Source organism: Zeugodacus cucurbitae, chromosome 4 (genome assembly GCF_028554725.1).
Source record: "Zeugodacus cucurbitae isolate PBARC_wt_2022May chromosome 4, idZeuCucr1.2, whole genome shotgun sequence".
Classification (NCBI taxonomy): Eukaryota; Metazoa; Arthropoda; class Insecta; order Diptera; family Tephritidae; genus Zeugodacus; species Zeugodacus cucurbitae.
Genome location: NC_071669.1, coordinates 17,892,501 through 17,917,454, shown reverse-complemented (window position 1 = coordinate 17,917,454; position 24,954 = coordinate 17,892,501). Strand labels below are relative to the sequence as shown.

At 36.3% G+C, this 24,954-nt stretch overlaps 1 protein-coding gene across 2 annotated transcripts in view; it reads left to right on the top strand.

The window, feature by feature from the left end:
* The window catches only part of LOC105216012 (F-box only protein 32), a 36,724-nt gene that overhangs the window by 9,686 nt on the left and 2,084 nt on the right, over positions 1–24,954 (top strand). For both annotated transcript variants that reach the window (XM_011190261.3, XM_011190269.3), the window contains exons 3-4: positions 23,935–24,218; positions 24,517–24,698. In XM_011190261.3, the coding sequence (XP_011188563.1) occupies positions 23,935–24,218; positions 24,517–24,698 (466 nt within the window). The remainder of the gene's footprint in view (positions 1–23,934; positions 24,219–24,516; positions 24,699–24,954) is intronic.

The following is a 24,954-nucleotide window of genomic DNA, read 5'->3' as shown; positions in this document are numbered from 1 at the left end:
AATCAAAACTTATCAAAGTTTGTGACAACAAATGAATTGCGCACCATTTTTCGCGCTCGAGTGAATATTGATAGGGTCTGTTGAAGTTGTTGTTGATGAAATGTGCATAATAACGGTACTTAATGCATTATGCATTGAAGATAGTGGAAATTATGAAAAAAAAATTGGAAATAATAATTTGTTGCACTGGATTCAAATGCATTAAGAATTGCTTAGTTACAATAGCATATCAAACCATATAATTAAATTATTAAGTATTTTTGAAGAAGAGTCTACCGAAATTATATATATTTACATATGTACATATATATCAGAGACCTCTATGAAAACACTCGAGAAATTGTACTTAGCGAATACTAACTAACGTCATGCTTTTAATACTATAACGCAATAGTTTATTATTTACAGTCCCTTAAAGATTATACATATACTAATTATACTAAAGAGCTGATATAAGTTTCTTTAGCAAAAGGGTACAATAACATAACTCCTACTCCTCATACAATGTGATTTAATAAATGTCTTCTATTCGCCACATCACTTAGATCACTAAATTTAAGCTATACTCTCTTCAGAGAGTATCCTCTTTAAAGTGGCACAACCGCTTGCTGTACTAACTCGATTGGATAGTTGATTTATACAACTTGCATGTCCGATGCAGCATTCTCTAAAGTTTGAACTACTACGATTATCATTATATTTTGGCTGTTCTAAAACACACTAAGAAGGCTATATTATTAAACCGATAAAGTAGTTTAATGATTAAAAAATACTTTAGGGTGGGAAATATAATCACCACCACTATATCTGACGTTTCTCACCTGATTGATTCTGATTTTTTATAAGGAATATATTATTTTTCTATATTATGCCCTAGTGCCAGCGTCGAAACACTTCTCAAACTCCTTTGAATCTTTCAGCAACTTTTCGTATGCTTCTAAAATGGTCAAAAATTGTTTTTGACCAAGAAATTTTGAAATTCGTTTTGACATTCTGGAGATAAAAATCATATCATTTGGAATCTCATACCAGGATTCAGGGTCCATAACTGGTCGTTATTTCGAAATCATTGCTTTACAATCTTTTAATTTGAATTCCACCCACGGTTTTCAATTGGATTCGAGTCGGGCGACTGACTATGCCAATTAAAGAACTCACACAGTTGTCCTTGAAGCAATACTTCTTACTTCATATGCTTAAGGTCGTTATCCTACTGAAATTTCCATATTAGTTGTATAATTTCCTCAGGATGCGGCAGGTATCGTGTTTTCCAAGATATCTCATTATGTTTGTCACTACCATGTTTAACGGTAATTTTTGTAAACCATGAATTAGTCCTACTAAGACTTTGTGAGCGGGATTATTCCGCCTGCTATCATTGCCGTACAAATTAATTTTTGTATCGTCGCTCCTCAAGATGACGTTCCCTCCACATAGCAGAGGTGTCGGAATCTTAGGAATGCATTACTTAGAGAAAGAATACCCATATTTGTGAACTTAAAGAGGTGATTTTAATCATCGTTTGAAAAATAGCAAATAGTTCTTGTTCACTCTATATATAAATTTGGATCAAGTGGCTTATGATTTAAAAATTTTTCTTTTGGTTGAGTTCACCATTCGTCACATTTGAGTAAAATTATTTGTCTGAACTTGTGGAACATTCAGTTATAAATGGTGTTCCAACTTAGTTATCATCTTATCGCCATAAACCTTAACCCAAAATCTAGAAGACATCTCCGCCGAAAAACATCAACAACTTTAAAGAAGGCCTCGTAACGGATGTGGTATAAAGTAACATATGTATTTTTCAGACGATTTTACTCGAAAATTTTATTTACGAAAGAGATATTTTTCATGGTTAAAAAGCAAACAGTCGAGTACACATTGCATTTTCAGACAGTGTTACCTGTTGTGAAGCATAATTGGTAAATTTCTACTTTAAAAATTCTCCTGAAAACACCATTTAAGTCAACTCTGAATAATATAGAGTAAGATAAGATACAGATAAATTAATTTTGTAGTCGAAATTTAAGACACTTTTGTTTGGAGTACAATGTATCTCAAACTTCTCTTTTTATACTCTCGCAACAAAAGTTGCTTAAGAGAGGTCCACATAACGGTTGGTTGTAAGTTCTAAATCTAAACGAGTTAGATATAGGGTTTTGTATCGGGGTATGATCGGGGTAACGAGTAAAGTTAAAATCCGAATGTCTGACTGTCCGTATGTCCGTCCGTCCGTCCGTGCAAGCTGTAACTTCAGTAAAAATTGAGATAACTTGATGAAACTTGGGCGTTGCCCCGCCCCCTACTAAGTTTTTTGTACATATCTCGTAAACTCCTAAAGCTATATCAAGAAAACTTTCTAAATGAAGGAAATCGGATCATAACCACGCCCACCTCCCATACAATGATTATGTTGAAAACTACTAAAAATGCTTTAATTCAGTAAGGAAAACCACCAGAAACCTTAAATTTTTTGTAATAATGGTACAGAAGAGCTGCACTTCTTCCGCCCACTTATGGGTCAAAAACCATATCTCAGGAACTGCTCGACCAATTTCAATGAAATTCGGTATATAATATATTCCTAGCCTCCCTATGATGTTTCCAAATCGGATCACAACCACGTGTACTTCGTATATGCCGAATATACAAGTCAAATTGTTTGTTATATTTTTATATAATATTAATAAAATTAAATAAATAAATTGCGAGAGTATTAAATGTTCGGTGACATCCGAACTTAGCCCTTCCTTACTTGTTAATAAATCAATATAATAAATATCGACCTCTTCAAACTTCTACTTTTCTTTGAAATTCGACTCATCCTCACTTAAACAAAGAAAAATATCAATTTTAATTATAAAAGTAATTTGTTACAATTCATGGTTATTTCTGAATATGCCAATTATTATTTACTTGGCAAATTTTACGCTTTCACTATCATCTCTATTTCAATGTATATTAGTACAAATTACATACGCATACATATTTATGATTTGGCTTGAATTAAATTTTCATATTTGTATTGGATACTTTGTAGATGATAAACATTGCCAGCGCTTAAACAAAACTAATTCGCATTTTCTTTTATGTGAGCATTCCGCAACTTTCAAAAATTACTGCAGTCACGCCTGTTGCACAATTTAATCAACAACAACAACAATAATAATAATAATATACATTTTACTATTTAAACTCGAATATGCTGAATTACACGATGAGCACGTGCTTCGGCGCCAACGAGTGTTATTGCACTTTGTTTTCGCAACGTCGGCGTTATACTACCGTTAACACCTGTCGTCAGCATTATTTCTGTATATATAAATAGCAGCTTTTGTTCACTTGTCAGTGATATTTAAAATTATTTTCCTTTATCAGTTTATGAATGGAAAATTTAATGTGGAATTTAGAATATTCGCGAGTCGATTTTAAGGAGATGTTTTTCCATGGAATTGAGTCATAGGGGATTTATCAGCATAGATCATTGATTTATAGTACTCCCAACGAAATATTAGGTCTACAACTTTGCTTCCGCCGGTTTTTTTGTAAATTTAAGGCTTTTTTTTATAAAAACGGTTACAAAAATGTTATTCAAAATATTGGCCGTAGCTAGCTACTACTTTTGACCATCTTTCTGGCAGCATGCGTATTCCGTGACGAAAGAACTCCTCATCTTTCGAGTCGCTCCAAGTATCAATCCAAATTTTTGACTTCTTCATAAGAACTGAAGTGTGTGCCATTGATCGGAACAAGTGGTAGTCAGTTGGAGCAACGTCTGGAGAATACGGCGGGTGTGGTAAGATCTCCCATTTCAGCGTCCCCAAATATTTTTTGACCACCTTTGCGACATGAGGCCGAGCATTGTCATGCTGGGGTATGACTTTATCGTGTCTTTCCTCGTACTGTGGCCGTTTTTTTCTTTTAGCGCCCGGCTCAAACGCATCAATTGCGTTCGGTATCGATCTCCTGTGATGGTTTCACTTGGCCTTAGCAACCAATTCAGCATCTTCGAAAATGTTCTCCCTTCCACCACCATGCCGGTCTTCGACTTCATAATCACCATTCCTAAAACATTGAAACCATTCGCGACATGTTCTTTCACTTAGGACAGCCTCACCGTACGTAGCCGAAAGCATTCGATGAGCCTCAGCCGCACTTTTCTGGGAATTAAAAAAGAAAAGCAAAATTTCCCGCAAATGTCGAGAATTCGGCTCAAAAAGTGACATTTTCATTTGAGAATAAGTTTGGGATGCAAACAGAACTCTACAAATATTTTGTTGCGTTAATGTTGACACAAATGTCCAAGATCGATATAAAACGATTAAATCGATTTAGTTAATCAGTGCTTGACAGAAGTTGTAGACCTAATACGATAATAATTCCATATCCTCCAAAAAGTATAGAACAGTTTTGACTTGACACACAAGCCCTAGATTGAGCTTCATTCGCAATACACATAGAAAAATAGCACTACGATTCCCCCTAAAAAGCACATTGCGGAAGAGAAAATCACACAAAGCTATGACAATACGATGCAAAAGCAAGCGCCTCGATTGCATAAAGCATTTTAAGTGCAAATCTCCCCCGTCAAATAAATTGGCATTGCAGCAATGACAGCGTTCAGGCATTGTGCAACAAAGAGATTGTGTTGCAAAAACAACAAAAAAGTACAAAAAAATAAGCCAGTAAAACACAAATCACTACCTGCCAGCTGAGCTGAAAAACCACTGCCACAAGCTGCACCAGCTGGTTCCAGCTGATTGTAGCGCCGTCAGCTGTGTGTAGCCCGGAAGACAGTTACAATGTATTATGCACATGCGATGGCAATGGCGTTATTGCTAGAAATAAATGCTAGAGTCTTGCACCCCACCGCCAACATTTTTCGTTTTCGTTTTCGTGCACACGCTAGTCTCCCCCTGACAGACTGACAGATATTGAGGCATGCGAAATAATCCATTAAGTGTGTTCGCCAAGCCTCCAAGCGATAGTGGTTTAATTTGTTGCCGCCAAACAAGCGCAAACACACACTCTCTTTTGTATATATTCATGAAATTTGCCATAAAGCCAATAAAACTGTCGTTTCTCAAATGATTCAACTCTTCTTTTATGGTTGCTGGTGTTCGTTGAGCGCTGGTAGAAGGTGGCATACAAGTTGCGCGACGAATAGGTTACTCTGTAAAGCCAGTTTCACACCGATAAATTCAATTTTATCCACGGATTATGACTTGCTTCATGCATTGGGTAGTTTCTTTTATTGATGCAGTTGAGTCTTTACACTAAATCACTATTTTTAATTCACTTTCAACGTTGCTAAGAAAAACAAGAAAAAACGTTAACTTCGGCTGTACCGAAGGTAATATACCCACTACAGGTGCATTTCTTTTAGTAACTATGTGTTTAAGCAAATCTAAAGACGTAAGAAAAAGTAAGTAAAAAAAGAAAACATTTTACTAATTCTTTTTAGCCGGCTTATTTGCTAGAAACATTAAGTTTATATAGTTAACCGATCTGAACAATTTCTTCGGAGATTATATTATTACCTTAAGCAGTAATCCATGTCAAATTTCGTGAAGATACCACGTCAAATGCGAAAATTTTCCATACAAGCCATTGATTTCGATCGTTCGGTTTGTATGGCAGCTATATGCTATAGTGAACCGATTTGAACAATTTTTTCGATTATTTCTATGAACAATAACCCACACCAAATTTTGTGAAGATATGTAGTAAAATGCGGAAGTTTTCCATACAAGCCCTTGATTCCGATCGTTCAGTTTGTATGACAGCTATATGATATAGTGAACCGATATCGGCAGTTCCGACAAATGAGCAGCTTCTTGAAGAGAAAATAACATCTGCAAAATTTCAAAACGATATCGTAAAAACTGAAGGACTAGTTCGTATATATACAGACAGACGGACATGGCTAAATCGACTCAGTTCAACATACTGATCATTTATACATATATATACTTTATAGGGCCTCCGACGCTTCCTTCTGGGTGTTACAAACTTCGTGACAAACTTAATATACCCTGTTCAGGGTATAAAAAACGAATCAAAACCGTTTATCTCACAATTAATTTTAACTTCGGCAACATTCGGCTTCTTCTTCTATTCATATAAATATTTTTCCAAAGTTCATAGGTGGAACACAGGGCCTCTTGGTTTCATTAATCTGTTTTATTTAATATGAGTAGGTGATTAGCCTTCTGCATCCGAGCCTGGAACCAAGGCTGCCGATCCGATCTGCCTCGTAGGAATTTCCACCTCGCTGGTGCTAAGGTTATACGCCTACTTTACACGGTCGTCAGAAGCTCGAGGGAAGTGGGATAGACTGTGTGTTCGCATCACCAACGCCATTAGACCCCCCTTTAGCTGTTCAGGTGGTATTAAACTCTCTTCACCCCGGCTTTAAAGTTTGTTTCTCGTTGACTTCAAAATCCGACGAAATTTATGTATTTACATTTTTTCTATGATAATTTTCTTTATAAAATCAGGCTACATCTTTTATGAAGGCTATATATCGAAATATGAACCTATACAACTAAGTGATCCTCTTCATCCTCAACATAGCTTGAACGTTTTGCTTAGGCGGATAATCGACTCCGACTTCTTTTTTAGAGGTAATTTTTCTTTTCTGCCGACAACTGTCATGATTTGATTAATAATCATTCCATTCCGAAGAGGTCATAAGTACGAAGATCTTTCCTTTAGGATGAGGTTATAAGTACTTTTACGCTACTTTGCTTCTAACAATATTCTTGAATCAGAATATATATGCATATATAGGTCGGATTATCTATATGTAGACCTTTAGGGGTAATTTTTCGATTTTGCAGACAACTGTCATTATTTGATTACTACTAGTGCTCTTGCTATATTTATTCTACTGTAATATTACTCCAATTCTGTTTGTATGTCTTCAAAAATGTTCATTTAACTCATTGGTTTGAACCGTATTTGAACTCTATGAGAGATTCATTAAGTCTTTTTGTACCTCTGATCTATGGTATTAGATTTTATGCTAAAAAAACCATAGATTATCGTGAAGTATGGTTTGTATGTAAAATTTTCATATGCGAGGGTTCGATTTCCAAATTCTGATACTTTTTCGAAACCGGTAATAAGAATAACAAGTAAGGAAGGGCTAAGTTCGGGTGTAACCGAACATTTTATACTCTCGCAGTTTATTAATTTAACTTTATTTATATTTTATAATACACAATTTGACCCACTTGTTCGTCATATATATTGTATAAAGTCCATTGAAAGTTAGAAACCATAATATTAGGTTAGAAGCACCGAGGTCCTCATGTTCGATATATGGGGCCTTAAAAACCTATGGTCCGATTTCGGCGATTTTTAGAATGGGGCTGCCATACTATTAACATAGTATTTGTGGAAAGTTCTGCATCGATATCTTCACTAGTACTTACTTTATATGTATATTGTAAAGTAAACGATTCAGATCGTCTTCAAAGTTCTGGTATATAGGAAGTAGGCGTGGTTGTGAAGCGATTTGGCCTATTTTCACAACATATCATTGGGATGTAAGGAAACTATTACAAACCAAGTTTCATTGAAATCGGTCGAGCAGTTTCTGAGATATGGTTTTTGACTCATAAGTGGGCGACGACACGCCCATTTTCCATTTTGTAAAAAAATCTGAGTGTAGCTTCCATCTGCCATTTCTTATAAGAAATTTAGTGTTTCTGAGGTTTTTGTTAGTGAGTTAACCCACTTTTAGTAATTTTCAACCTAACCTTTGCATGGAAGGTGGGCGTGGTTATTATCCTATCTTTCATTTGTGGACTGCGTTAAGAAGTGGCTAAAAAACGACTGCAGAAAGTTTGGTTTATATAGCTTTTTTGATTTCCGAGATATGTACAATATGTATGTGGGCCACGCCCACCTCCCCAAAAAAATTACATCCAAATATTACATCTGGATGTAACTTGAGTAGTTTTCGAAACTAAACTGTGTAGTTTTAAGTCTACTTTAACTAGTTTTAGATAAGAACCAACTGAATTCAATTATTTTTTTGACAAAAGGTCATTCATAAAGAAATTATTGAAAACTAAGATATATAGAGGCCAAGAAATTGGAAAAAATAACACAAAATCACTAAGATCGTGACAAAATGTAAGACATTTTTATTCAAAATACTAGATCTTCTTTCATATTTTTTCTGATTATTAATATGTATAAGCTTTTAGTATAAGGTCATTTCAAACTTGAACTCAATTAAATTCACGTAGTAGTTACCCAGTGCACTAAATCCCGAAGTTTAATATCGTAAGAATTAAGAACTAAGCTTAGCAATGAATTAAAAAAATATGTAATCGCATATATAAGTAGGTACCGAATACACACACTTTACAATAGAGCTTAGTTACTTAATCAAGCAGAAAAGAGAAGAATGCGCTCTGGCTTAAGCAGTGACATTGAGAAATGAGGGCTGTATGGATATATGCCTGCGAGTGTTGGTGTGTGATTACATAGCGACAGCGCTTGGGTGACACTGTTGGATAAACTTGACCGAATTCTTGCGTGATCGTCCTGGGAGTCAGCAACAACAACAACAACGCCGAAATAAAATCGAAATGCGAACGAATAACCACAAAATGGTTATTTAGAGACACATACTTATATACATATATATAATATTTACTCTATAGTATATTTGTTGTTGGTTTAAGGCAATCGTTAGTTGCTGCTCATTTCGCTATTCGCCATTCGCAATTTTGTCCTTCGTGCAACAGTGCAAACATAACCATTGCCAACTGAGGCAAACCATACAACAACAACAACAACAACAAAAGTAATGTAAGCAGTAGCACGGCCACAGCATCCGCTACAGCAGACTGCTACTCGTAATATGCTGGCACACGCACGCACAGTTGGGCAGATTTACTAGAGCGGCAATGCAACAATTTAATGGGTGGCAACAATTGGGTGGGTGGGTGCATCATTGCAGTGGCAGTGCAGTGGCTGCTGGCTCGTAAAGGACATTGAGCAACAACAAACAGAAGAAAGAAACGAGTAGAGTCATTCGTATGCGCTTGTACTCGCTCGGTTTGTATATACATCTGGATGAGTGTATATACGCACTGAATACATATGTATGTGTTTGTTGATATGTGTGTGTTGTGTAAAATCGAGCCTCCATAGCGTCGCATGACCTTTAAATGCTAGTGTGATTGCAACTGTAACTTTCGTTTTTCACTTTTTGTTGTTGTTGTTGTAGTTATAAAGTTTCAAGTTCACTTTGGTTTGCATAACTTTATGAAAATTTTAAATTGTTGGACTGATATATGTACTTGAGGAAAAAATGATTTTTTCAAGTAAAAATATATATAGAAAAAAACAAAGGAAATTATAATTTGGACAAAACTAAAAAAAATTGTTTAATTTTGTATATTCTTAAATTGAACTATTTGTAGTCATGTCTTTAATATAAAAATCGAGTTCACAAAAAAAATTGATTGTTAATATTTTTTCGAAACTCATTTATAAAGTAGATTTTATATCACAACTTTGTATATCGGTTCTTCTAATCCATATTATATAAATTATTTTGCTCCAGTCTATCACTTTTAAACGGCATAACCCTAAATGTAGGCAATGTTTTCTGTCCAAAGTACTCTCATAACTTAAAATCTCTTCTATTTTAACTAAGAACTTTTATTTGTATATAACAACGAAAGTAATTCATCAAAAACAGCTCAAAATTAGGTTAATGTTTCACCAATTTCTCACAAAACTTTTTAAAATAATTGCTTGTCTATAAGCCTAAATGTAGGCAATGTTTTCTATATAAAGTGTGCTCAAAACATTAAGAGACCTTTAATTTTTATTTAAAAACATGTAAGGAAAGCCTAAGTTCGGGTGCTACCGAAAATTTTATACTCTCGCAATTTATTGACGTAATTTTATAAAGATAACACAATTTGACCCACATATTCGACATAAAGTCCAATAGAATAACGAGAATCATCCTAAATAGTATATGGGCACTGAGGTAATTCCTAAACCAATTTCACTCGTTTTCACCACCAAGATACAATACATCGAAGACTATACGCTCACTTAATTTTATATTACCTATAATTAGGAATATGTGATCTGGGCGAATTTACGACCCGAGTTTAACAATTTTTGGAACAGAGACAAACTGTTATAAGAAAAAATTCAGAGGGAATGAATTACATTAAAATATCTGAGAGATTTACCTACATTTTCGGTGAAAAATTACCCTTAGGAACGGAGTTCTTCATGTGCGATATCAAGAGCCTTGAAAAGTCATGGTCAGATTATGACAATTTTTCCACAAGTGATGTCACAGCTCAAATACAGTATTTGATATTAACGGTATATTAATATTTTTTGACGGAGGAGACGTGATAATTTGAAGCTTCACCGAGTATACAACGCCCGCCTGCTTCCGTCAATTGACGATTATTGCCACATTTGAAACTCTTTCCATAAGTTTCTTTATTTCGAAGAAAATTTAAAATAATTTTTCGGTGCCTTCCCACTTTTTCTGGAATTTTATGCTAAAACACTCCACAGTCATGAACCGTTTCGATTTTGGATTTTTCCTCCACGGATAAAACAATTCTAAATTGTAAAAAATTGTACAACAATTTGAAAAAATCTAATCAATTACGCACCACAAAAATATTGGTGCTTGTGTTTTCCAAATTATGCGAGATAATTAACATTGCATTTGGGGGCCCTATCCTGATAACGCATTTTTCGTTTGCAAATGTTTGTACTATTTTGGTTTTTAATTCATTAAAATTTTATATGGATCGTATTGTGTCCTTTTATAGCTTCATTTTGAGGCAAATTGTTTCAAGTATGTTAGAACCTAAATACTATGGAAAATATGTGGTATCAAACAAACATGCTTGGGTGCGCGCTATGCTGATGACACGCAGTGTATGACACTAATTCGTCGATTTGAGCAAATCGAAATCATTACTGACGTCAATCAATTACAATTATGGCGGTTCTTTAGAACGAAATTCAGAACTATGAGCATGCTGATCCTAAATAGTCTCCTTCTCTTTCATAAGGGGTTACATGGGTTTTGTCGCGTAAAAAATTGCCTATTTTCAATATTTTCTTTTCTATGTAAAAAATTATTTATTCGATTCAAACTTTTTTCTGTTTTATAGATAGATATTTAAAGAATAATTTCTGAAATTTTCAAAAAACAAAAATTAAAACTCCTCCATTGTGACGTCATTTCCGGTGACCCCTCGGAAAAAAGGTGCTTCCGCGTTGTTAGCATAACTCCTGACAGAATCATCCAAAATGAAAAAACAAAAATAAGTGTTTTAGGTAAGACCATAAACTCGTGCTTGAACGAAGGAAAGACAAAAAATAAAATTTGGAATTTTAGCATTTTTCCAAAAAAATAAATTTTGTTTTTATTAAATAGTTGTAATTAAAAAAAAAATAAAACCCTTCGTTCAAGCACGAGTAAATTGTATCTCAAACACCTGTGCAAAATTTCATCAAGATCGGTTGAGTAGTTTTCGAGAAAATTTGACAACCGACTTTGAAAACACGGAAAAACTCGTTTAAAGTTTTGAGTAACAATAATGCCTGACTTGGAGCGCATACCTTCCAAAGGCTGTATCTCCGAAACTATTTTTCGGATCGACTTGAAAATTTAGGACAATACTAAATAAATACCAACCTAAAGTATTTCACGTGAGCGAGGACCTCCTTTACTCCTTGGTCGACTTTCTTGAAAGTGCTTTCAACACTTGGATCACTAGCCTTAGTTTTCAGTTAGACATCTTTTCGAATATACATTGGTGTCTCCTATCGAAAACTAAACCCGTTGGAAACTATTTCATATATTTAAAAATATTTGTAGAAAAAATCGATATCTTTCTAGAAAACTTGGAAAAAAAAGAATTTTTCAAATGTTTTAGACGTTTTAGAAAACCTTCCCCAAATTATTCAGCATGTCTTCGTATTGCAAAAGAGGGTTGTCAACTTTTGAAATTAACCAAAATTATATAAAATATAACAAATTAAGTGGCAACTGTGAGGCGTCTAAGTTTTATACGATAAAAGAAGATTTGCTCTATTGAGTCCCAAAAGGGAAAAAGAAATGCATTAATGAAAATCGTATTAAAAGCATAAATACTAAAAATCATTTAATACTTTTATATTTTAATGGGTTTGTTTTATATTTTTTTTTATTACTCAAAAAACACACTATTAGCTGCTGATCCCAATAAAGATTTTTCTTTCAGCTTTCCAATACATTTTTTTTTACATTTACTTCCTTATGAGTTAGTAAATCCGCTTAAATTGTTCACCTAATTTTAGAAAATATTTTACTTCGAAATTCTGTATTTATTTAACTTAGCGAGTTGAACCGAAATGTCAAGCTGCCACATAAATTTGTTTGACACATTGTAAGTAGCATTAAGGCGAGACAAAACTTCCGTTGCTTCTTGCAAGACACACACTGCACATATGTACATACATACATTACATGCCTATATATGCACAAAAGCACACTGCCAATCGCACTTATTGCAGCTATTGCTATGTAATTTTGTATGATTGCGTCCATCACCACAGAAATGTTGTGAATATGCAGCCAAAAATAGAAATCGAATGACAGAAGATGCGTTTGCTTAATTTTGAAATTAGGAACAAAATCAATTGTAATTTATTACCAAATCTTAATGAGTGCCTTTCGAAAATTGTGAGATTTGAAAACATTAAAATATGGAGTCTTATAATGTGAGTACTTATGTACATATATATTTATTTATATGTATGTAAATATATGGCATATGGTACTTATACATAGTATATGCGTAATGTAGGTCACTTCCAAATATCAAAATGACTGACACATTTTTAAATGTACTTGAACCAGTTTAGAAGGGGTGGTAGCAGTACATATGAGAAAAATAACGCAAGCTTCACATGCAGAATATATTTACATACTAAATAAATCAAACACGACAGCACACAATTTTCCTCAGGCTGCCTAAGCTGCTGCAGACTTGAGTAATTGAGCGTGAAATTGATGCAAAATTTTTGTATAAATTCAAGTACTAAGAATAACGAAAATGAATTCTCAACAGACATTGCTTCGTTTGAGTCCTTCCTATTTCCGAAAATCCAAAAATAAACAGAAACTAAAATGACCGTCATTTTACAAGCATAGATGAAATTGCTGAAGGCTATCCCACAAATTGAGTTTGAGAAGTGCTTCGATGATTGGAAGAATCGCTGGTATAAGTGCTTAATATCGAATGGGGACTATTTTAAAGGCGACAACGTCAATATAGACGAATGAATAAAAAAACAATTTTTTAAAGAAAATTCCCTTTTTTTTTTGAATACAACTCGTAAATAAAGAAAAAGTCATAGCTTGAGAATAAAACCATGAAGCAACATCGAAGAAAAATCCATATATCCATATATACATTTTCATCTGAGTGGAATTAAAACGCACAGTATGTTTGAAAATTGCTCATCAAATTTCCATAGTTTTTTTATAGGAGGTTTTTATATACGCGTTCAAGATATTATAATTTCAGAATCAGAGAGAATAGTTTTTTTGTAAATGCTTATTATAAGAGAAGCAATAAGTAGTAATAAGAGTTTATTTAATTTTTTCGAAGTATATTAAGCTGGTATGATGAGGATTGTCGTCTCGCAGTGGAGAGAAAACAGACTGCCTACCTCGCAATGTTGCGATCGACCGCAACACGAGCGGGATGGGAAAGATACCGAGAGCTGAAGAGGGAAGCGAGACGCATTTGCAGACAAAAAAAGAAAGAGGCCGAAATGCGTGAGTATGAAGAGCTTGACAAGCTGGCCGACAGGGGTAATGCTCGAAAATTTTACGAAAAGATCCGGCGACTAACTGAAGGTTTCAAGACCGGAGCACACTCCTGTAGGACCCCCAGAGGCGATCTAGTTATTGATGACCAGAGTATACTGAGTTTGTGGAGGTAACACTTCTCCAGCCTGCTGAATGGCAGTGAAAGTACAACACCAGGAGATGGCGAACCCAATTCCCCAATCGACGACGATGGAGCAGATGTTCCATTGCCCGACCGTGAAGAAATTCGAATAGCAATTACCCGCTTGAAGAACAATAAGGCGGCGGGTGCCGATGGATTACCGGCCGAGCTATTCAAATACGGCGGCGAAGAACTGATAAGGTGCATGCATCAGTTTCTTTGCAGAATATGGTCGGAAGAAAGCATGCCTGACGATTGGAATCTCAGTGTGCTCTGCCCAATACACAAAAAGGGAGACCCCACAATTTGCGCCAATTATCGTGGGATAAGCCTCCTCAACATCGCGTATAAGGTTCTGTCGAGCGTATTGTGTGAAAGACTAAAGCCCACCGTCAACAAACTGATTGGACCTTATCAGTGTGGCTTTAGACCTGGAAAATCAACAACAGACCAGATATTCACCATGCGCCAAATTTTGGAGAAGACCCGTGAAAATAGGATCGACACACACCATCTCTTTGTCGACTTTAAAGCTGCTTTCGACAGCACGAAAAGGAGCTGCCTTTATGCCGCGATGTCTGAATTTGGTATCCCCGCAAAACTAATACGGCTGTGTAAGCTGACGTTGAGCAACACCAAAAGCTCCGTCAGGATCGGGAAGGACCTCTCCGAGCCGTTCGATACCAGACGAGGTTTTAGACAAGGTGACTCACTCTCGTGTGATTTCTTTAACCTGATGCTGGAGAAAATAATACGAGCTGCAGAGCTAAACAGAGAAGGTACAATCTTCTACAAGAGTGTACAGCTACTGGCGTACGCCGATGATATCGATATCATTGGAAACAACACCCGCGCCGTTAGTTCTGCTTTCTCCAGACTGGATAAGGAAGCGAAGCGTATGGGTCTGGTGGTGAACGAGGACAAGACGAAATATCTCCTGTCGTCAAACAAACAGTCAGCGCATTCGCGTCTTGGCTCCCACGTCACTGTTGACAGTCATAACTTTGAAGTCGTAGATAATTTCGTCTACCTGGGAACCAGCATTAACAGTAATAACAATGTCAGCCTGGAAATCCAACGCAGAATCACTCTTGCCAACAGGTGCTACTATGGACTAAGTAGGCAATTGAAAAGTAAAGTCCTCTCTCGACGAACAAAAACCAAACTCTACAAGTCTCTCATCTTTCACGTCCTACTTTACGGTGCAGAAGCGTGGACGATGTCAACATCCGATGAGACGGCACTAGGAGTTTTGCGGAAGATTTATGGTCCCTTAAGAATTGGCAACGGCGAATACCGCAGACGATGGAACGATGAGCTGTATGTGTTATTCGACGACATAGACATAGTCCAGCGAATAAAAAAACAGCGGCTACGCTGGCTAGGATATGTTGTTCGAATGGATGAAGGTGCTCCAGCTTTGAAAGTATTCGATGCAGTACCCGCTGGTGGAAGCAGAGGAAGAGGGAGACCTCCACTCCGATGGAAGGACCAGGTGGAGAGGGACCTGGCTTCGCTTGGAATAACCAATTGGCGCCAAACTGCCAGAAGGAGAGATACGTGGCGCGCTGTTTTGGACTCGGCTATAACCGCGTAAGCGGTGTCTTCGCCAGTTAAGAAGAAGAAGATATTAAGTTAGGTTAGATCGAAGAGTAGATCTCCGCATCTACAGAGAAGCTTAGAAAGAAAGGACTATACTTTGTGACACCTTTATCTGTAAAATGTTTAATGGATATCTTGGAAATAGTGTTCGTTGAATAAATATCTAGGTATTATACCTTACTATATAAGCGTACGGTCGCCTATAATGATTAGTAATAAAAGTTAAGCACTATCAATTCACATTTTTTTCTATCAGATTTTCAGATAATTTCTTTAATTTATGTAACCCTTTCCAAGTTCAAAATTTCAAGAAAATTATTGGGCCGAAAAAGCTACTTGCACCGTTAAAAGGCCTTTGAAAACTGGAAAGAGCTTGTTAGATAATTTTTTTTTTTAATTTAATCACTTGCGAAAACATTACAACTCTATTTGCTTTTAAGCAGGAATACTCGGAATATATATAAAACAACAACACAAAATCGGCTAACTGTCTACATATACAGAATTGTAAGGTTTGAACTTGAACTGATTCACATAGGATTAAGTCGTCGAAATTATATCATTGGCTGACTAAAATCCGGATCAGTTACGGAAGCAAAGAACCGGCTGTCTTGAGAATTATTTCTAGAAACAGCAACCCTTGTTCAATTATGTTGCAGTGGACTGCACTCTTAGCAAAACTGGACTCCTAGCATCTCCACCAGGCTCTGTATGTAGATCTTCTTCCTCTTGACTGACGTAGAAACCGCTTACGCGTTTATAGCCGAGTCCACAACACCGCCCCACGCATCTCTCCTTTTGGCAGTTTGACGCCAATTGGTAATACCAAGTGAAGACAGGTCCTTCTCCACCTGGTCCTTCCATCGGAGTGGAGGTCTCCCTCTTCCTCGGCTTCCACCAGCGGGTACTGCATCGAAAACTTTCAGAGCTCGAGCACTTTCATCCATTCGAACAACACGACCCAGCCAGCGTAGCCGCTGTTTTTTTATTCGCTGGACTATGTCTATGTCGTCGAACAACTGTCTGTACGTAGATAGTTCCCGTATAATACTAACTACCATTTTTCATGATCACTAAGGACAACTCATCTAAAATTCCGTTCCCGATGGTCGGATAATGTCGAAACAGCTAGCTTAAAGCCCAATTATGCATACCTGACTTTGCATAGCCACACGTGAGAACTGTCACATAAATAGTCCGCTTAATAGGCTTTGCGTGTAATTGATTACTGTACGCATGACTTGACTTGGAAGTTGAATTTAGAATTCTAATATACGTTGACATTTGAACTGCACTGTCTCTCTCTCATTGTTTCTCTTTCTATTCTCAATTCTGCAAATATGACACTGTTCCAGTGCTGAAAAAACTTAAATCTGCACTTCTGGCAACTCTATCCACAAATCATAATAATAAACAGCTGAAGTTGAAGCTCTTTATGCATTGTGTGAAGTTAACTGCGACTAAGTTTTCCAAGTCAAGTTTTTCTAAGCTATGCTGAGTAAAGTATGCATATTTGAAGTAAAGCTTTACTTGACTTACGTTAGATGACTTTTTGACAATTAGCCTACCTCGCATTCAAACTGTGTTTTATATGTATAATCGCTATAACAACAACAAAATTGTACTGTATGGAATATATGCTTATAAGAAGTCTAACATTTGAGTTTATATAAAATTTTAATATTTCAGAAAATATTTTATTACTAATCCAAGCATAACAAGGTGCAATAATTTGCATTCCAATTTAAAATCGGGGTTACAAAATAAATATAATGCATTCACCATTGTGCTTATAAGAAAATTCATATTTTGTTTATATATAGTATATACATAGATGCACTTGCTTTTATGTACAAAAAATCGGTGTATTTATTGCTCAACCAAAATATATTCCTTTGCCCTTCAGCCATGACACGTCTCTAAGTAGAATATAATATACCCTTATGTATGTACGAGTATGTACGTATGTACTCGTAGTGAATTTTGTAGGTTACTCATACGACCCGCCAAGCTCTCCATCCGTTTTATCTTATCATTTGACCTACTTTTCTGCGTTTTACTACCTATTGAACTTTCCATCACAATTCCGTTTTACTACATGCGCATAACTAGTTCGGTGTAGTGATATACAGGTTTTTCTATTACAATAAATTGCTTGGCACACATACTTATATATAATATAGGTATATAACCAGATATGTGTATAAACTGCTATATTGCTGCTGTTCATGCTCGTTTTCATTTTATTATTGGCTAATGTCCTTTAAACATTGCCATTTCGGTTGTTGTTGGTATTTGCTGTTTTATAACTAGGTTCATATATATATAAATTCAACTGCTTCGGCGCATAGTTGTGGGGCTAATTTGTCCTTTCTGCTTGTATATGTATCTATATCTATGTACATACATATATGCCCATAATTATGTCCGCAGCGCAATTGCAATTAAAAAGATTATTAAAGTGCCATTAAAAGCCAATTAATTGACGCTTTTAAAGGGCGTTTGAGTAAATCAGCTGCTTGAGGTGAATTCTAGTGCTTGCATAAGTGGAATGCAAATGGCGTAAATGAAGAGCAGACACTCTGTGCTCATTAACTGTGGATATGTGAATATAGGCATGTGCTCATCATAGGCATCAAGGGCAATAGGCGCATTAGCAGTTAAAGCACATGCTCGGCGAAAATCAAAGCGTTTGCAGGTGTACTTTGAATCTTTGAACACATGGCTTTATGAATATGGGTAAATTTAAGTTTTTTACTTTTAAGATTTACTTTCCCTACTTTTCGTATAAAATTTACCAAATAGAGGAAAACTTTTTCTTGTGCCATATTAACAAAATTTTACACTTAATAAGGTGCTCCAAGTATTTCAAGAACTACCTAAGCAAACCAACCCAAGCAAGGGTTTCAACACCATACTTTTTCCCCATTAATTGAAATAGGATTCTATTCAACATAGAACAAGAGAACTAATCAGTCTATGTCGGCTGTTAAAAACGAAAGGACATCTCTTCTCAACATTTTAAATTTTCACATATTATTGAAGGTTAGTTTAGTGGAACACTTTTTTACGAAGAACTCAAGGTAGCTTTTCTGAATAACGTTTGAATAAATGATTCTGAAATTTTTCATATCTTTTAGAACGTCTCAAAAACACCAGTAGGTGAGAGCGATGGAGGGTCAATGTACTTTTCTCATAATTAATTCTATGTTGCGATGTTTGCTTCTATTTTTATACTCCCGCAACAAAAGTTGCTAAGAAATATTATAGTTTTGTTCACATAACTGTTTTTTGTAAGTCATAAAATCGCTAATCGCTATACCTATAAACCCTATATCTAAGGTTATATACAATCAAAGAGCCGAATTGAAATCTGGATGTCTGTCTGTCCGTGCAACGGATAACTTGAGTAAAAATTAAGATATTTTGACATAACATACATCGTACATATATTCCTTGGCACCCTGTAGAGGTTGGTTGAAAATGGTCGAAATGGGACCATTGTCAAGCCCACAAAATGGCCTAAATCAAAAACCTATAAAGTTTAAACCGCCTCCAATTAGGTTATTTGTATATATCTCGCAAACCAGTAAAGCTATATAAACTAAACTTTCTGCAGTCGTTTCCCTTACGTACTCCATTCTTCTTCTTCTTCTTAACTGGCGTAGAAACCGCTTACGCGGTTATAGCCGAGTCCACAACAGTGCGCCACGCATCTCTCCTTTTGGCGGTTTGGCGCCAATTGGTAATACCAAGTGAAGACAGGTCCTTCTCCACCTGGTCCTTCCACCGGAGTGGAGGTCTCCCTCTTCCTCGGCTTCCACCAGCGGGTACTGCATCGAAAACTTTCAGAGCTGGGGCACTTTCATCCATTCGAACAACATGACCCAGCCAGCGTAGCCGCTGTCTTTTTATTCGCTGGACTATGTCTATGTCGTCGAACAACACATACAGCTCATCATTCCATCTTCTGCGGTATTCGCCGTTGCCAATGTTTAAGGGACCGTAAATCTTCCGCAAAACCTTTCTCTCGAAAACTCCTAGTGCCGTCTCATCGGATGTTGACACCGTCCACGCTTCTGCACCATAAAGTAGGACGGGAATGATGAGGGACTTGTAGAGTTCAGTTTTTGTTCGTCGAGAGAGGACTTTACTTTTCAATTGCCTACTCAGTCCATAGTAGCACCTGTTGGCAAGAGTGATTCTGCGTTGGATTTCAAGGCTGACATTATTATCGGTGTTAATGTTGGTTCCTAGGTATACGAAATTATCTACAACTTCAAAGTTATGACTGTCAACAGTGACGTGGGAGCCAAGACGCGAATGCGCTGACTGTTTGTTTGATGACAGGAGATATTTCGTCTTGTCCTCGTTCACCACCAGACCCATTCGCTTCGCTTCCTTATCCAGGCGGGAAAAAGCAGAACTAACGGCGCGGGTGTTGTTTCCGATGATATCAATATCATCGGCGTACGCCAGGAGCTGTACACTCTTGTAGAAGATTGTACCTTCTCTATTTAGCTCTGCAGCTCTTATAATTTTCTCCAGCATCAAGTTAAAGAAGTCGCACGATAGCGAGTCACCTTGTCTGAAACCTCGTTTGGTATCGAACGGCTCGGAGAGGTCCTTCCCGATCCTGACGGAGCTTTTGGTGTTGCTCAACGTCAACTTACACAGCCGTATTAGTTTTGCGGGGATACCAAATTCAGACATCGCGGCATAAAGGCAGCTCCTTTTCGTGCTGTCGAAAGCAGCTTTAAAGTCGACAAATAGATGGTGTGTGTCGATCCTTTTTTCACGGGTCTTCTCCAAGATTTGGCGCATGGTGAATATCTGGTCAGTTGTTGATTTTCCAGGTCTAAAGCCACACTGATAAGGTCCAATCGGTGGGCTTTATACGTACTCCATTACACATCATAAAAATTGATATAATCGGATAATAGCCACGCCCACCTCCCATACAAAGGTTATGTTGAAAATTACTAAAAGTGAATTAACTCACTAACGTAAAACGTTAGAAACACTAAATTTTACAGAAGAAATGATAGAAAGAACTGCACTAAGATTTTTTTTACAAAATGGACGAAATGGCATCACTCACTTATGGGTCAAAAACCAAATCGCAGGAACTACTCGACCGATTTCAATAAAACTCGGTACATAATACTTTCTTGACACCTGGATAACACAGATGGAAAGTGGGCGAAATCCGTTCACAACCACGACTACTTTCCATATAACTCAATTTTATATTCCATCTGACTCCTTCACTTTATAATGTATACATAAGAAAACGAACAAATGCTCTATATCATCTGTGGCTTCACTTATGAAAAAATTGTCGAAATCGGACTATAACTTTTCAAGGCCCCGCATATCGAACTGAGTGCATAAGGGAAATTTTTCACCGAAAATATCAGTAAATCTTTCAGATATTTTAATTTAATTAGAGGATTTTTTTTCTAATACTGTGTCTCTATTCCAAAAATTTTTAAAATCGGGTCATAACTTCCCCTAGCTCCCATATACCTAATTATAGGTTTTTCAAAAAATACGGAGGGCGGCGGAAGTAAAATCGGTTTATGAATTTCCTCAGCCCTCATAAGCCATATATATATATTTTCGTTATTCCATTGGACTTTATGCCGATTATATGGGTCAAATTGTGTGTTATCCTAATAAAATTACTTCAATAAATTGCGAGAGTATAAAATGTTCGGTTGCATCCGAATTTAGCCTTTCCTTACTTGTTAATTCTATGCTTACCAAACTTACTGTAAAGAAATGTGTCGATGTTTAGCCTTTTGTTGCTAATGAAAATAAGATCTTTGAATGCTTGTATCCTCCTTGTTTTATGTTTTATAGTGTAAATTTATGATGATTAGTTTGGTTGTCACCAATTTTCAGTCAGCACATCTTCGACTATTAAAATGTCCAACGAATAGTAATATATGGCATTCTACAAATCCCAAGCATCTGCTAAAAGAAGGTCATCTAGAGACTTTCTTCAAAAAAAAAACACTCCAATATCTTTTTTTAAACACGTGCATGCTTTTGGTATGCGAACTTAAATGCATCGCTTGCAACTTCATGGAAAGCCTCTACATTCCATACATACTCACACCAATAAATTCCTCATAATCTAAACAAAAATGCACAGACAGCCATATGAAAAGGCATATTACTGCCACACTACGAGTGCGAGTATCTGTCACCGCCGGTAAGCGACAAGCGAGTAGCAACACATTGCAATGCAACAAATGTTGCACATAAATCATTCGAATCGAAGTGGCAACAAGCGTTCATTTACCTTCTCATTTCCCTTGTGTCTCCGTTTATTTTATAATTATTTCATTTTATTTTTAGTTCAATGTGTACGATGTGCTTTCAAAATGCATCGGTATTTTGAAGTTGTATGTATGCACAGCAGCTTCACTCAGTCGATCGGATGAGGATGTTGTGTGTTGCAACTCATTGCAATGTTAACTGTATACTTATGTGTAGCTATAAATAAGTAGATATAAACAGGCCTACAAAGGAATATGTAGCATATGATCATAGAAGCTACCTAGACAAGGGCAAATCTGTATATATTATATATTGATATATAAAACAGCGGAACTTAGTCATATAAATATTTACAACAAACACGATGGGAGTATTGCTAAGGTGAGGCAGTACTAGTCGGTGAGTCGAAGTTTCGAAACCACGTCCAAGTAAAATATGAAATTAGAAAACAAACCAGAGAGGTATCTTGTATTTTTTTGAAGAAAATAAACTAGTAATGACGACTTACTCAGAGATTATGAAGAATTTAGTCTATCATAGTTTTTTTAATCTTTAAACTCCCACAATAAGTTGCTATACCATTGAACTGTGCTCGCTCGTCCAGAGTTACTTATTCAATTTCACCATCCAAGTTCTTGTATATCGCAGATGTACCCCATTACACAACATGAAAATAGTTGAAATCGTATAATAACCACGCCCACCTCCCATAAAAAGATTATGTTGAAAATTACTAAAAGTGAGTTACCTCACTAACAAGAAACACTAAATTTTACAGAAGAAATGGCAGAAGAAAACTGCACTAGGGTTTTTTTTATTAAAAATGGGCGTGGCGTCGCCCACTTATGGGTCAAAAACCATATCTCAGGAACTCTCGATCGATTTCAATGAAATTTGGTATATAATATTTTCTTGACACCTTGATGACACGGATATAAAATGGGTTCATAACCACGCCTACTTCGCATATAACTTAATTTTGAATTTCATCTGATTCGTTCACTTTATAATATATACATTGGGGACCAATGAAGATGGCGGAATAAAACTTGTAAAGTAAATACTGTATTTGAGCTGTGACATCGTTTGTGGAAAAATTGTTGACTATAACTTTTCTAGCTCCCTCATATCGAACATGAAAAAATCAGCAATTTTTCACTAAGAAAATCGGTAATCGTTTTCTTCTAATAATGTGTCTCTGTACCAAAAATTGTTTAAATCGGGTCATAACTTCCCCTAGCTTTCATATACCTAATTATAGGTTTTTCAAAAATACGGGGAATTTATTCCGTATAGTCTGGGATATAATGTAACTTAGTGGTGAAAATGAGTGAATTACCTCAGCCCTCATATATATTTTTGGTAATTGTAGTGGACTTGTGCCGAATAAATGCTTCAAATCGTGTTATCTTAATAAAATTTCTTCAATAAATTGTGAGAGTATAAAATGTTTGGTTTCACTCGAACTTAGCCTTATCTTACTTGTTAGAGTCAGTATTAATACTAGGCTGGAAAGAGGTCTTAAAAATAAAATTTTTCGGTCACATGTTTTTTAAAACTTTGGTGTTGAAGATTACCCGGTAAAAAATAGATTTATTGTTGGATAGTAGATAGAAGATTCACTTCATTTAAGTTCAATAAATTCTAGTATCACTTTTACCAAACCTGTTTAAGAGGAATCAACAACCATATCTGAGTTAATAGATCTCTGATCAATACTATTTGATGTATGCTTCGATTTAGGTTATGAAATGCCGGCAATTTTTTTTGTGTGTTCCAATGGTGTTTTCTGGTGAAATGATCTGTCTTGTTTGACCTAACATTTTGACTTTCTTTGTTCCATCAGCTTTCAATGAAGCACCAATGAGACTACTACGTAATATTTATCAAGGTTTCTCCCAGTTATTTTTTAGCACAAGACTATTGTTGTAAAAGTTCTCAAAAACTTCCGTAATTTTTTCAATAAATCTGTCTCGATTACCTACACAATTTTAACCACTTGTTACACTTCATTCCTTTCCAGACTCTCATCCAATTCGGACGATAGCTTTGACGATGATTCCGATGAGGTGATCGTGCCGCCACACTGCCACATAACTGTACGTTGTACACGCGAAATTGCCGGCTTCAATGGACTCGGCGAAGTTGTGCGACGTCTGGACTTTCGCACCTCATTACGTAATCACAAACGCTTCCACTATATTTGTGCGCTGCTGCGATTGTTGGTCTCGCACAAGGGTATTGTCAACTTGTCGGGCAGTGCGCAACGGGTGCTCATGCAAATCGTTGAAGATGTGGCCACACATGGTGAGTTGAAGGAGTAAAGAAATGCAGTGGAAATTGAATTTAATATTTCCGTTTGAGAAATTAATTCTTACAACTTCAACAGTCTAGTTCATATGACTTTTAGTACCGTTAATTTAATGACATTTATTGCAATAACCCACATTTTAATTTTTTCATTTTCTTTCACAAATTGCAATGGACATCAATTACCTGCTAATGTAATAAAAAACTGGTAATTACACCACGTCACCTACAAACGTTCAACCGTTCGGCGAACCATTTATGTGATTTTACTTTTATCTCGCTCGCGACTTATCAGTCAATGACAGCCAACAGCATTTGAATGTGCTGCGCGGTTTGGTCATACAACTGCAGGAGATCGTGTTTCAGGAGAGCCAGAAGTGTTGGGGGAAACCGTTAGGCAGCACCAATCTGTGGCAGGAGCATATCGAGACTATAAAACGCATACAAAATGTTGCTAGTCAACTCGAAATCAAAGAGGTGAGTGGGTAATATAATTACAGTTGTTAAGCGGAAAATGGTATTCCAAATCGCACCTAGTGCATTTTTTCATTCATTGCTGCTTCGTGTTTTTCCATTTTTTCGCAATTTGCCTTGAGTGGAAAAGTGTGAAGTCAGTTTAGCGGCGGTAATACAGGAAATTGACGTTATATATTTTTAAGTGGACCTATTAGTTTGTTAATCATTGCTGTGATTGGATTCGATTTTTTCTTCAATCTCCGGGGTTGAGTTCTTA